The 14,916-nt window shown below is 45.8% G+C and overlaps 2 protein-coding genes across 3 annotated transcripts in view; both read left to right on the forward strand.

Annotated features, from left to right (window-relative positions):
• LOC310793432 (uncharacterized protein) overlaps positions 1–1,295 on the forward strand; it is a gene marked incomplete at its 5' end in the record, with an annotated part of 31,934 nt that extends 30,639 nt beyond the window's left edge. The window contains one exon of the mRNA XM_083655251.1: positions 1–1,295. This exon is cut by the window's left edge and continues 223 nt beyond it.
• A 1,120-nt stretch (positions 1,296–2,415) lies between these two features.
• tmem192 (transmembrane protein 192) lies at positions 2,416–14,616 on the forward strand. Of its 2 annotated transcripts, none has more exons than XM_083656320.1 (6): positions 2,416–2,516; positions 3,399–3,554; positions 3,652–3,916; positions 4,142–4,267; positions 13,437–13,542; positions 14,013–14,616. In XM_083656320.1, exons 1-6 carry the CDS (start codon positions 2,487–2,489, stop codon positions 14,125–14,127), a joined length of 798 nt encoding a protein of 265 aa, XP_083512446.1. In that variant the 5' UTR covers positions 2,416–2,486; the 3' UTR covers positions 14,128–14,616. The 2 variants fall into 2 exon arrangements, with proteins under 2 accessions (XP_083512446.1, XP_083512447.1); XM_083656321.1 differs by having other exon boundaries at positions 3,823–3,916.
• Positions 14,617–14,916: the final 300 nt, after the last annotated feature.

Raw genomic sequence — 14,916 nt, forward strand, 5'->3', positions numbered from 1 at the left:
GTTTTTTTTGTTTTGAAAGCGAAACTGGACTGCGGGACACAACATGTGGACTGTGTGACACAACATCACGTGCACACCTTTTAAATGTATACACAATACTTGTAGCATGGACGTAATCAAGTAATCAAAATGTGTTTAGGTCTTTGCACATCCGTACTGCAGCACAGCCATGATCTGTTCTGCCACAAGCTGAACATGTTGCGCTAAACGCTAAACACTAAACACTAGTCTTTACCACATTGGTCCCTAAATCTATGTATTAACAGACATTCATACACCCCTGCTTGTGTACTGATCATGTGACTCCACTCTCTGAGTGTACAGTAAAGTGGTTTGGGTTGGATAACCTTATGTAGCTCGACCATTATAATGCCTTACCCATCCCTTCTGATTCATTTTTTGTTTTGTGTTTACGGTTTTGCATGAAAGAAGAACATACATATATATAAGTTATTGTTATTGTGAGTATTGCTCAGATGGCATAGTGTGAGTTTGACTTTGTTGGTTATCTTCTCCCCAGTGGAACTTTGACATTGGTATTTCCTCTTGTATGTTGTACATCATCTTCTTTTTGAATCTAGGGAACCCAATCGCTTTTACCCGTGTGTCTTTATAATTCATTTTACAAGAATGAGAATGCATGTTAGTAATAATGCTAGTTGTTTGGATTTTAAATATTTTCCCATGAATATGTTTTAGATAGTTTATATTGCATCAGAATTAGTGCCTTATGTTATGAATGGGAGGGCTAGTGTATGTGCAGGAGGAGTATTTCATACTCACACGGACCTCTAGGCCTAGGCACGCGCGCGTGTGTGTGTGTGTGTGTGTGTGTGTGTGTGTGTGTGTGTGTGTGTGTGTGTGTGTGTGTGTGTGTGTGCGTGCGTGCGCGCTCGTGGTTGTGTATGTATGTGTGTGTGTGTGTATGTGCGTGTTCATGCATGTGTATAGTATGTATGCAATGTGTGCTGATTTGACTTGAAGCACAATTCCATACCAGCAGAAACAAAAACGTAAATGGATCTCCTACTCACCTTTGGTTCTCTTCCAACCATGAGCTAAACCAATGACACTAAATAATTTGCTGCTTCCCAATCAAGTGTTTCCTATACTATGTCAGTTAGGTAATCTCCTACAATCTCCCCATCTGCCTCCATCACAAGTGTTGCCTCCCCAGAGTCTGAACTGAACGTCTCTCTCCTCCCCCTGTGTCGTTGCCTCTATCTGGAGCTGGATGTCATCAGCGGTTTGACCCTAGGTGTGTTCTTCAGGGCTGACAGCTTCTTCATCACTAGGAGTGCAGTGCTCAGTTCATTGGCTTTTATAGCAAGTGTATGTTTATCAATAAAATATTTTAAACTGAATATTATCTGCCTTTTCCTTTGAGTTGTCTTTAATTGAGATGCAATTTATGTAAACAGAGGCGCTGATTAATGTAGGTGGGTATTTCTTTCTTTTTATTTATTCATATGTTTCTTAGTTCACTTATTTGAGTTCTTACTTTATGTCAAAAATAATCTTTTACTGTCTTGATATTTTGTAAATGGATCTACCTTTAATTTAAATAAAAAGAACGGGACCTGGGTGTAGAGAGGATTTATTGTATGAAGTGTTGCAATCATTATTTAGATTTAGCCAAATGCAACTATTTGTTTTGTGTGGGTCCCTGCCCATATTGGAATTGATGGGAATGAGAGGGTGGATAAAGCAGCAAAAAGGCCTTTGAAGAGTGGAAGTACTCATATTCATGTAAATCAGAAGCTAAAGTGATGATTAAGGGACAAATCAAAAAGAGGTGGCAGAATGAATGGAATGAAGAAAGTAAAGGAAGATATATATTTAAAAATAAACCATTAGTTGGGAGTGCAGGGTCTGGAGTTCGAAATAGGAAATAGTTATGACAAGAGTAAGGAATGGTCATACTGCTTTAAACAGTTCCCTATTTTTGATCGGGAAACATAATAATGGGAGATGTGAGTATTGTGGAGAGGAAGAGACAGTGGATCACGTTTTTATTGTATTGCCAGAAGTATGTGTCAGAGAGAGATGTGTTAAAGAACGCACTCAGTGAGATTGGAGAGGAACAAATCAGTAATACTCTTAAGAATACTGTCAGGGGATAAGTGTTGGATACTCCATTCTAGAGTATTTAATATCAACTAGATGAATAAATAGAATTTTAGGAAATTGATTATATTGGTTGTTTGGTTCCTTGTTATTTAATTATGATTATTGTGTTTATTGTTCGATAGGAATTAATTGTTGGTGTGCATAGAATCACCGAGAGGTTAGATTTTAGTCCGCACTCCACATCAGTGGGTGGCGGTAATGCACCCGAAAGTTGTTTGCCAACCGCCATTAAAACTAAAAGAAGAAGATGGAAACCGGAAGTCTAACAACTGTCAAAGGAGGGGATTGGCTGCTGGTTGCCAAAGCTGTTTGTTAACCTCTCATTTTGTCTTAAAAACAACAACGAATACCACACAATGGATTCAAAGGGAGCCCCGCAATATGCAGTATGTATAAATCGTTTCGTGTTAGCTTCTACCACGTCAACGGTGAGCTTGTTCAGTGCAGAGAAGTAGCTACATTAAACTAGTAGTAGCACCCGCTATCTATCTAACGTTAGCCGGTGAACACCAAAATCATTTAACCGTTAATTTAGTGGTTTAACCGCAGTTTGCAATGTCTCACGCCAGTTTCAGATTAAACGTTAGAAAACGAGCTAGCAAGCGTTAGCACCACCGTTTAATACATCCATGCCATTAACTTAACGCACACTAGACGCACGTGATCAGTCATCACAAGTTAACTTAACCAAGCGTCTTCCTGTTTTGGGGGGATGTTGTGCGGATGTTAAAGTGAGGTTACTCTAGCCTGGCTGTAGCTCAATAATGTCAAGTATGTTTAAAACGTGTTATTGTGAAAATCTCTCTCTCTCTCTCACACACACACACACACACACACACACACACACACACACACACACACACACACACACACACACACACAAGGGTGGGAATTACACGGAGGCCATGGCCTCTGTTGCCCCTTCCTCTGGCCGTGATGCCCTGAGATCCCTAAGGCCACCTTGGCAGTGCCCTGCTACCAGCCTGCTACTGTCAGTTGCTTTAAAAGCATCACTGGTCTCAGTTTAATGTATCCTGCCCTATGCAAACGATGTGTAATTGCCTCATTTTAACCCACATGACGCCGAAGGCCAGATGGCATTGCCTCTACAATGATGAAAGTCCCACCCTGACACACACACACACACACACACACACACACACACACACACACACACACGCGTCACACACTGAATAACACACAAACTGGCCAACAGACGGGCTGTTTTTCACATACAGTATGATATAGTATTGTATATGTTTTGCCAGGCCGCCGGCACCTCAGTCGACATGACCCGGAGCACAGAGGAAGACCCTCTGGTTGATGGACCTCTGATCTCTGCTGACACCCTCCACTCTGTCATCAGGAGAGAGTTTCAGACCATCCCCACTCCCTTCCCTGCAGCCCTCCTGGCTTTCCTTCATGTATGTCCCACCCACACACACATGGTGTTTGTTACACTGTGCTGCCTCTTCCTGATACTTCAGTCTCACTTGCAACACCCTTTCTTCCTATTTTCAGATTGTGTATGTGGCACTGTCTGTGTGTGTGGCAGTGGTGTGCGAGTTGAAATTTAGCCAGGAGGAGGAGGGGTGTAAGAGTGTGCTGGATCCTGTGCGGGGTCAGAGTGTCATTGTGTTCGGGAAGGTGTGTTTATGGCTGTTGGTGCTGTTGTTCGGTGGGTGTATGCAGCGCCATCACAACCGGGCCAGGAACAGAGGATACCTCCGCTTCTATCGACAGACACAGGGACTGAAGAACCTGCCGCTCACCATACACTCTACAGGTGTGGCTTCACACAAACATACAGGCTATCTACCATGTTAGAAAATCACATAAGATGTTTGTTTCAGGGAAATCCAATTCCAAATGGTCAGCTCCATTCTCTCCACAAGGTGGCAGTGTTTTCATAGTCAAGTTAAAGTGTGTGTGTGTGTGTGTGTGTGTGTGTGTGTGTGTGTGTGTGTGTGTGTGTGTGTGTGTGTGGCGTGCGTGCGTGCGTCGTGCGCAGGAAATGTGTTAGTGTTAGCTGTTCTGGCTGTTCCACTGCTCCAAGGACCAACATCTGTCTACATGCTGCTCAGCATTCTGGGGTTGGAGCTCTTGGTGGGGTTGCCGTGTCTGCTCTCCTACACAGGTAAAACAGTATCTCTAATGCCCGTGATCTGATTCCATGCTTTTTCAAAAGAGTGCTTCAAATCACTTGTAAATGTGTTATTGTTGAATAAGTTAGTTTGGTTGGATTGTAGAGTAGATTTTACTCACAGTTTGCTCAGTTACACGCCGCCCCTCAATCTGGAGCTGTAGATTTACACTTTGAGATATTTAATAGATTTTTGGATCTATCCTGAAACTTGGTGAGGATTTAGTGTATTGTCGTTCAAGTTTTGCAGCATGTAGTCATTGTTCATTCTTCTTAACCATGTTTTTTTTTGTAATAATATCAGTAGTGTTATATGGAGAAGACACGCCCTCTAAATTACATTATACCCACAAACACACACTACCCCCACACTAACTAGACACATTCGCATCACAATACCCCCGGCCCTACCCTTTTCAGACTCACCAGCATGACAATCAACCATTCAGCCCTCTCTCTCTCTGTCTCTCTCGTCTCTCTCTCTCTCACTCAGTAATATCCACAAACTACCGGCTTTTTTTCGGTCTAAAATTGGCAAAGGCGTTATAGTGACAGCCGATTAGACGAACCTCCAAATGACATGTCTATTTATCAGCTCAGCTGTGAACGGCACACGATGTAAATAGCACACCAGCTGGAAACGGTATATTTCGCACCTTATCGTGCATTCCTTTATAACTGGGGACTGGTAATCTTACGACTTCAAAGGTCATGAGATGGGCGGTGACGTCATCAGAGCTGGTATTTCCCATTCCAAACTTGTAGGAGTCTCAGCAGCCCCAACCTCAAAAATCCAAGATGGCTGCGCCGCGCAACAACAGTAGTAGTAATGTTGTTTAGCACTTCTGTTTTGTTTGTGTCTCATTAAATCAGCTGTACACACAGCACTGCCTAGCATCTATCTGTGTGGACATGAGGCTGCAGTGTTTGTATGCGCAAAATGCCGCGAAATGCCATGTTGTCAATTGTTATTGCTAACAATGGCTAACAATGGCTAGCCTGGCTAGCGACTGGATCTGACCAATGAACAGTGAACTTCCCAGCTCAAGTTTTCTGCAAATGGAACGCTAACAAAACGGATGTGATGTCATTTAGCCTCCACATCCCAGTTATTTTGCGATAAAGGAACGCACGATTAATAACGACGTCAGTGCTTCCCACAGGTTGAAATTCGACTGTCTTAATGGTTAATTACTTAATTGTCTTTACATTGTGTCCAATGGAAGCCAAATGATGGAACATGCCAACAGAAAAAAAAGTGTCTCTCCTAGGATGAGACGAGTTTCCAACATTTAGTGCACAAGTGTCAAGTCAGCCAGAATGTAAAAGTAGATCTTCCGCTTTAGGGCTTTCAAAATAAAATCCCTATTTTAACCTTAATATTAATTTTGAGTAATGCTTTACAGCCACAGTCTCACTCCATATGTAATCTTAACATCACAACAATTCTTTTGATACAAGGTTTCTGTTATATTCGTTGAAATAAAAATAAAAATATTCCAAAGGTGAGAATTTGAAAGCCTTTGTTCTGAAAGTAAATTGCAGTATTTCCGTTACTAGCCTGTGGCTGTCTTGACACAACATAAGAGCATGTGTTTCAGAAAGGTAACAGTTTAAATTTCTATACATTGATTACATTGATAAACTATTTATCCGGCTGTGACCATATCATGGCACTACCACAGTTTATGTTACGGAGGCAATGTCAGGTCAATCTACTCTGTTTTAAGTGTCCAGGTCGCCTGCAGCCTGTGACAATGAGTTCATCCACTGAAGCGCTCGCTCCGGGGGAGTAGCTGTAAATGTGTCGAGAGTCGATATGAAAGTGTCAATGGTGTATTTTTTTTACGTTTAACACACGCTGTTTGCCTGCGTTTGAAAACCCTGCATATAAGCAGTAATTTTGATGTTTAAAAAAAAAGGTGTCAGAGAAGGCTTTCTTGGCATAAATCAAGTAATATTTTGTGTTGCCATAGCGCATTATTGTAGCACAGGAGAAAATGGGATACACTATGGTACAATAAAGAATAGGCAAATTCCCTTTCCCCCCCCATATGATTCCATATGCAATACTATGGCCACAATATTGTAACATTGATGCATAACAGTCAACTTAGTACCTACTTTTCATCCCTGATATTATAACACACATAAAAAAAGAAATACCGGATAATAATTAAAAGAAAAAAAAAACGTTTTAGCTGCGACCAGCAGCTATAAGTCACTCAGTTGGTCGGTCAGTCCCCAAACAGTTCACCATTGTTTAGCGGGTACAGTTTTTGCCCTAGGAGGCTGAAATTTGGCATGGAGGTCGTGTGTGCGTGTGCGTGCGTGTTCATGCCAATTGGATAAAGGGGGGCGGTGGGGGGATTTCAAAATGCAGGGTGGCAGAGGCAGAGTGGGGTGGGCTGCCTTTGCCATCCTGCATTTTGGGAAATGTGCATATTATGTGGTCGCAGCTATTCCCAATTTGTGCTTGTTTTGTTTTTTTAACTTTGGTCTGAGTGAAATGTTATATAGGGTCTCTCCTGATTCGAAATATAGCTGAATCGCTTGGTTTGACCAAGTAAAACTATTTCATAAGTATTTTACGAAATGTCTATGGGAAAATAAATGGCGGATGAAATCCCTTGGTTCATATGCCTAACCCGGAAGAGGGCGTGACTTTGGTACTCTTTCATTTATACAGATGTTGAACACTACTGGACTCAGACTGCAGCTCTGCCTCTCACTCTGCTTTTTACAAAAATAATAATAATCAGTTGTTTTTGCAATCCTACTATAGATTGCAAAAATCCAAAGTCTCTGTGTGTGAGTGAGTGAGCAGAAATTGTGTTCGGCCACAGCTATGCCATTTTACGTCGGATGATCGCGCTAAATCTTTCAGGAAGTGTAAAGAGCACCTGTAATGGAGTGACGAAATGGAGCCAGCTTTTTTTAAATTGGCTCATTAGGACGATTAATGGCCAAATTTGCGATGGCTGCGCAGATTAATGGCCAAAATTGCGATGCTGCACATCACACTCGATACACTGCACGGGTATTCTGCTAGTATTTTATAAAACAATTACGGTATTCATACCATATTGAATCAAATGCCTTTTTGAAGTAAATGTAAGCAGGCAAATATTGTGAATTTGATTATTATTATTAAATTTTGATCGATCAGCATGTGAAAGGTTGGAGCTATGTTTAGGTATAAAACCAATTTGGCATCTAAGGGTGCTTTCTCACTGGGAACGATTGCTTTCGTTCTGTTCCGTTCCGTTCTGCGCCCGAGTACCATTGCCCCCCTCTCCCCCGCTGGTCAGCTTTCACATTACAACATTTCCTCCGCGCTCAGGAATGGAACACTTCCAGAATACACTTGTGTCATCAACTACGCCTGGAGTGTATCTTAGCCCGTGTGTTGTCTATGTGGTTCGGTACGGTTGGCGTTCACATTCGCAATTGTTCTGTCCCCGGGCACGCCGAAGCATTCCCCAGACCACCTTTTCAAGTGGACCCGTCACGGACGGTACACTGTTCCGCACCCGGGCACAGAACGCAACGTTCACACTGATGAAACGAACCGCACCTGGGGTCAATTTGGGGACAAGTGTGCTCGGAAACGGTCCCGGGTCCCGGGTGTGAAAGCACCCTAACCTACATAAAGCATTGTGCTTTATGAGAAAGGTCTGGATTTAGGACACTGCAGATATTGTAACTGGGTAGCCTAAGGAATTTTGACATGGTTTAATATCGCTCTCTCTCTCTCCCTGCTTTATCTCCCCTCTTTCGCATCCCTTGTTCTAGCTGCTCTAAATGCTTCTACTATACAGCATGTCTGGCAGTGGTGGCCTAACCATTGTTATTAGATTTTGTGATACATTGCATATTCCACCAGTATTAGACTTGCCTCAAACTGTTTCTATTATCGTATCCTGAAATAGAGAAAGATGTTATTAAAGACCAGAATACTGGGTCAAGGCTGAAACACTGGCCAGTGTATGGTGCAGAGTGTATCCTCTCCGTTTGTAAAGGAAGACTGCTGTTAAAGATGCCGTATCAGAGGATATTGAAATTGAAGAAAGTGTATTGAAAGGAAATCCATATTAAAGGTGTGTTGTGGCAGCTGAAGGGCACAGATTGTGCTTGAGATACTAGAGGCTAAAGAGAGCAGATAAGAGGCATTAGGCTTTAGCCTAGCCACAGGCTAGCCCTCAACCCACTCCACCCAAACACAGTGAGACTCACACACGCACACTCACACATTGTCCTCTTGTTTACAGTGAGGCTGATTCAGCATGTGAGGGGGTGGGATCTGTGTGTGTGTGTGTGTGTGTGTGTGTGTGTGTGTGTGTGCCCGTGTGTGTGTGTGTGTGTGTGTGTGTGTGTGTGTCCATTGCATTCCAGGTCAGTGCAGTCAGGCATGGCTCAAACTGAGCGACGCCTTGCAGTGCATAAGCACAAACACACAGGCATACACACACACACAAACAAACACACAGGCACACACACACACACACACACACACACACTAGTACAGAGCAGAGGTGGTATTGGTCAGTTCATAAGAGCACAGGCAGAAGAAACCTTGTCTTTGTGGGTGAGTTAGAGAGAAAGATGCCTGCAGCTATGAAGCTCCATAGAGGAAGGCCTCGTTCACCTTCTCTTTGAAGTGCGTGCTGAATGTAATTGTGCGTGTGCGTGCGTGTGTGTGTGTGTGTGTGTGTGTGTGTGTGTGTGTGTGTGTCTTTGAGGTTTGCTGTATGTATCTGCCTCTCTCATTATAACATGAATACACTCTCCTCTATAGGCCTGCATGCTCCTTACACATCAAAGCCATGCCTTGGCCTTCAAAGACTTAAGTTAGAATACATCGCTCCTCTTTTTGGTCAGAACATGGACTGCAGGGCAGAGGGATGACACCCACACACACACACACACACAACACACACACACACACACACACACACACACACTCTGAAGTGCCTCTTTAATGCCAATCCAGCTGATTGCAGCTGGTAGAGCAAGGCTCCTGTGAAAGGCCATTGTGAAGAAAAGAGCAAGAAGACGATACTACAAGTGTAATGATGGACAGTCAGGCTCCAGTCACAAGTGATGTTCTGGGTTTAATATCTGAAGTTAACTCAAAGTTATGATGAAGGGCACAATATCTTGATTCCTTACACAAAAATCTAGAATAACAGTGAAGAATCTACTTGTCAGAACCTTCGGGCTATCACTTTGCATAGTAGTACCGATTGTATTTATTTATTCCACTGCCAAATCTTCAGGAGATCATTGATCTCGGAGCTCCAAGCCGGAGCACAACGTCAGCATTCAGGGATTCTCCTTGAAGGAACTCTTTTGAACCTTTTCCCGAGCCTCGTACTGCAACTATTCCAGCAGATAGCACAGTTCCACACTGCTTGGCGAGCTTTTAAAAGTCCCTAAGCTAAGAGGTGTCAACTCCCCCTTTTCTCATCCGAGTTGGGATCTCAGCATGCCGTACGTAGGTGTTGCCATCCATTTCCTTCAATGCTCTGATGTCAATACGACTTAACTGTAAGCAGTTAATTTGTGAGCACTACATGCGTTACCATTAGCTGTTAGCGCCTACCTAGCTGCCCCGTCACCTGGAAATGTGTGCCCGTTGAAGACTGATTTAAGTGGTTCAGTTGTGAGTCGGGTCTGAGCACTGTCTATCTACTACTACTGTCTGTCTGTCTGTCAGCCGTGTGTGAGTGTGTGTGTCTCTAACAGGAAGGTGTGAAATGTGTCGCCTCCTTTCCACTGCAGTGTTACTCTCTCCATCCTTTTCCACGCTGGTACCTCTCCTGCTGTAGTTCATGACACTCCATAGGCCTTTTCCAGACAAATGTGATGACCTGACCTGGCACGGCGCGGCACGGCGCGGCGTGGCGTGGCTGGGATTTGCATTTCCATTACAACAGGGCTACCCGCTTGGTGTGTCTTTAAACTGATGGTGCCCTTGTCAAAAAGCAAGGAGCTGTAATGTTACTAGTGGTAAAAAAGTCACAGCTAAAACGGTGGATGAACATTGCATTTCCTATAAGTTCTTCACAATAAACGGCCTTCCTTTAGTTTGTCAATGGAAAGCTTTTAATATGAAGCGCAGTAACATAACAGGGCTCCGATGTGCGATGAGGAAACGGTCAAATCAAGCAGATATCTGAAAGTACAAACCGAAACACAGGAGAGAGACTAGACTTCAAAGCACAGAGTTTCAGTTAGAAGCTACAAAAGTACTGAGAGCTGAACACAGAGAGGCTTTTCAAAATCCATTTCTCTCTGCTCTCCAGCACAGACGAGACTCTCGCAACCTGTGCTGTGCTCACAACACAGCTGTTTGAGGGGTAGAAGGGTGGTCGTCACAGGTTGGCCAGACGTCACCGCAGCCTGCTTAGAGGCAGGTCCGGCATGCTTAGAGGCAGGTCCAGCCTGCTTAGAGGCAGGTCCGGCGTGCTTAGAGGCAGGTCCGGCATGCTTAGAGGCAGGTCCAACCTGCTTAGAGGCAGGTCCAGCATGCTTAGAGGCAGGTCCAGCCAGCTTAGAGGCAGGTCCGGCCAGCTTAGAGGCAGGTCCGGCCTGCTTAGAGGCAGCCTGCTTAGAGGCAGGTCCGGCCTGCTTAGAGGCAGGTCCGGCCAGCTTAGAGGCAGGTCCGGCCTGCTTAGAGGCAGCCTGCTTAGAGGCAGGTCCGGCCAGCTTAGAGGCAGGTCCGGCCTGCTTAGAGGTAGGTCCGGCCTGTAGAGGCAGGTCCGGCCTGCTTAGAGGCAGGTCCAGCCTGCTTAGAGGCAGGTCCAACCTGCTTAGAGGCAGGTCCAGCATGCTTAGAGGCAGGTCCAGCATGCTTAGAGGCAGGTCCAGCCTGCTTAGAGGCAGGTCCAGCCTGCTTAGAGGCAGGTCCAGCCTGCTTAGAGGCAGGTCCGGCATGCTTAGAGGCAGCCTGCTTAGAGGCAGGTCCAGCCTGCTTAGAGGCAGGTCCAGCCTGCTTAGAGGCAGGTCCAGCCTGCTTAGAGGCAGCCTGCTTAGAGGCAGGTCCAGCCTGCTTAGAGGCAGGTCCAGCCTGCTTAGAGGCAGGTCCAGCCTGCTTAGAGGCAGGTCCGGCATGCTTAGAGGCAGCCTGCTTAGAGGCAGGTCCAGCCTGCTTAGAGGCAGGTCCAGCATGCTTAGAGGCAGGTCCAGCCTGCTTAGAGGCAGGTCCAGCCTGCTTAGAGGCAGGTCCAGCATGCTTAGAGGCAGGTCCAGCCTGCTTAGAGGCAGGTCCAGCCTGCTTAGAGGCAGGTCCAGCCTGCTTAGAGGCAGGTCCAGCCTGCTTAGAGGCAGGTCCGGCATGCTTAGAGGCAGCCTGCTTAGAGGCAGGTCCGGCATGCTTAGAGGCAGCATGCTTAGAGGCAGCCTGCTTAGAGGCAGGTCCGGCCTGCTTAGAGGCAGGTCCGGCATGCTTAGAGGCAGGTCAAGCCTGCTTAGAGGCAGGTCCGGCATGCTTAGAGGCAGGTCAAGCCTGCTTAGAGGCAGGTCAAGCCTGCTTAGAGGCAGGTCAAGCCTGCTTTGGCCCCACTCCAAAGAAGATCCATCTCTGCCATAACTTTTGGTATTTGGTAAAGGATACACAAATCAGTGTGGCATGACACGGCCAATGGATAAGGCCTACTAGAGACTCCATGCTGACTACTGTCATTCATTCATTTCCACCACATATAACAGCACAGTACAGCTCTACTCGATCTGGTATTACTCGGCTCTACTTAATATAGACTCTGTTTCCATAGCAATTAGCAAGTTTACTTGCCTCCACCCACACCTGGTCGTCATAGCGACCGCATATCTGGTAAGCCCCACTAAACTGGTATCCAGCATTGACAGTAGATGCCTACAGTAAACACGATTCTGCCTGACCAATCGGTCGTCTGCAGTGTTTTCACGCCACCGTATGGTACCGGGTCCACAGCCCTAGAACCTCAACAGAGCAGGGACCAAAAGCAGCACGACTCAACCCCGACTCAACCCGGGCTGTCCACGTTTTTGATCGGTGGAATGAGACAAAAAAGCGAGACGAGCTGTGTGCGGGGCCGCGTTGATACCAGCGGTGGAAATGGGCCATTACAGTCCATGGCATCTACCCTATCTTCACGCTTGATCCTTTTCCTTATGTACCAGAGATTTGCTTGAATTGAGACTATACACCTTATTTCAGCCAAAATCCAGTCATTTTGTCAATTTTCCCTCTTCTTGTCTTGGAAATACGTAGTAGGGATGACAATGCAATATGAAACGACAAAGTCACGCTCATCATTACTTTTTGTCCTTTTCTTTCTTCTATTCTTTTCGCCTCTTCTCCATTCCTCTGCCTTTCCTGGAATGTCTCACTATTGCTGTATTTACACACACGCGCGCGCGCGCACACACACACACACACACACACACACACACACACACACACACACGCGCGCGCCCACACACACACACACACACACACACACACACACACACAGAGATTTAGGGTCTCATTATGCAGGAATGTGCAGTATTTCTGAGGTTTGTGTGTGTGGATGTTGAGATGAGTTGCGGCACTGTAGCAAAGTAAAGATAGCGCTCTTTAGAGCCTCCCCGACAATTTCCTCTGGCTAATGACACTTCAGCCTTATCAATACTCAGTCAGCTCCTCCCTCTGCTCTTACAAACACACACACACACACACACACACACACACCACAGGCTTATCTTTGATTTAAAACAGTACCACCATCTCTCATACACATTCCCGGGCTCCTCTTACAGCTACTGTAAGCCTATACTACACACACACACACACACACACACACACCTTGCCGCTAACCACGCCCCTGGTGTAAAGGTGTATGTTAAGGGTGTGAGATTTCGAGGTTTGAGTGCAGGATATGACAGCCCATAAGGAGTGAGTGCAGGATATAACAGCCCGTGTGTGTTTAGGACAGAGAGAGGGGCATGGACGACAATAAAAGAACAAATGTGTCCTCTTTCTCACCTGAGCGATTGACTTTGGGAGGGCGGCTCCCACTGCCCACTGTTTCTATCTGTGTTCACGTGCGCGTTACAAGTCGCCGGGTTAAAGCGACGGTGTCGTGATTTGATCGAATTAGAAAAGTAACTAAAGTTGTTTTGTTTGCCTCTCTAGTCAAGGTGATGCGGTTCAACAGGGGGCGAGCCGTCCCCGACGTCAGCCAAGAGGAACATTCACACACCTACAGCAACACAAGCCTGCCTACCGAGACGGGCTTCAGGTACGCACATGTATTCGTTCACAAACGCACTCTGGCGCTCGCCCAGCGCGTTTACGAGCACGCTAATCGGTGCCAATTCAGCCATTCATCAAGCGGTCGCGTAAACAGCAGGAGTGCGATTTCCTCAATTAGATCAAGGCTGTTACTGCATTATGAGAACTCCCGTTCACACAGCTAGGTTTTTGCTCAATCTTTTGGATTATTCGCTGCATGTACTGTATATACCCGTAGTCTGGTTTCTTTTGTGTGTGTGTGTTTTTACAACAGCGTTTAAGTGGAAACATAACCGGATAGAGAAGCCCAAAACCGTATAATAATAATAATAATAATAATAATAATAAAATAAATAATAATAAAAATAATGAGAGACAGAAACCTGTCCATATGAAAACAAGGTGCGTGCAGCGCCATGTTCAAAGTCCAAAACAACTGGAAAAATTAAATGAAACAACGTTGTGTGTGTTTCACAGAGAGGGCTCCAGTCTGGAGGAGGTGGTGGAGAAGCAGGCCGACCTGATAGAGTACCTGAAGCAGCACAACACCTTACTGAGCAAGAGGCTGCTCAACCTCACCGCTCAGCACTGACCTCCTCTGCCTCCCTCTCAGCCCCGCCGCCCAGCCCCCCCTTCTCTCTGGAGCACTTTAACACCCAGCTCTTAAGAGACACACAAAGGAGAAGGGGACAGGATCCACAGGGTTTGAAGGAGAGGATTTGAGGAGATGGGGACAGGATCCACGGGGTTTGAAGGAGAGGATTGAGGAGAAACACTGGATAAAAGACTAAAGAGTGGACTGAGTAAGGAAAGCCCTCTACACACACGCGCACACCTGCACACACAGACTGAGACGGGAGGGCTTCCCGGAGATGAACAGATAGCAGAAGGAAGAAGAGGAGGAGGAGGAGAGGAGCCAATGCGGGACCAGAGAGTGGAGGATGGTAAAAGAGGAGGGGTGGGTAGGTAGGAGAAGAGACACGGGTCACAGATCAGAGGGGAGGGGTTTTATTACCGCGTTACGACCCCTAGTGACCTGTGTGCACGCGGGTCCTTTGGTGACTGTGTGGGAGAAAGCCACGGAAAAGGTGACATTGTTTATAGAGATCATCCGCGCTTAGCGGGGACGGAGACAAAGTTAATGCCAAATGCACTGAAAGAGCGGGAGGGAGGGAGGGAGGGAGGGAGGGAGAGGAAGGGGCGGAAAGGCTATCGCTTACCGGGGTCGGGCGGCACGAGAGAGAGAGGGGTGGAATAACGCTCTAAATGCCTATAAGTGTGGTTTTACTTGTGACTGTGTGTACAGTATGCGAGTTGAGATGGTGTGAATGTGTTGCCTTAATGCTCATCTTACTGAATAATGTTGTTTTCCTTCTATTTG

This window comes from Poromitra crassiceps, assembly GCF_964638095.1.
Source record: "Poromitra crassiceps genome assembly, chromosome: 19".
In the NCBI taxonomy this organism is placed as follows: Eukaryota; Metazoa; Chordata; class Actinopteri; order Beryciformes; family Melamphaidae; genus Poromitra; species Poromitra crassiceps.

Excerpts from the sequence above, each read along its gene's own strand:
- tmem192 (XM_083656320.1), top strand. The coding sequence starts at position 2,487 with ATGGATTCAAAGGGAGCCCCGCAATATGCA. Across the intron at positions 3,917-4,141 it reads GCTCACCATACACTCTACAG|GAAATGTGTTAGTGTTAGCT; the intron begins GTGTGGCTTCAC and ends CGTCGTGCGCAG. Across the intron at positions 13,543-14,012 it reads CCTACCGAGACGGGCTTCAG|AGAGGGCTCCAGTCTGGAGG; the intron begins GTACGCACATGT and ends TGTGTTTCACAG.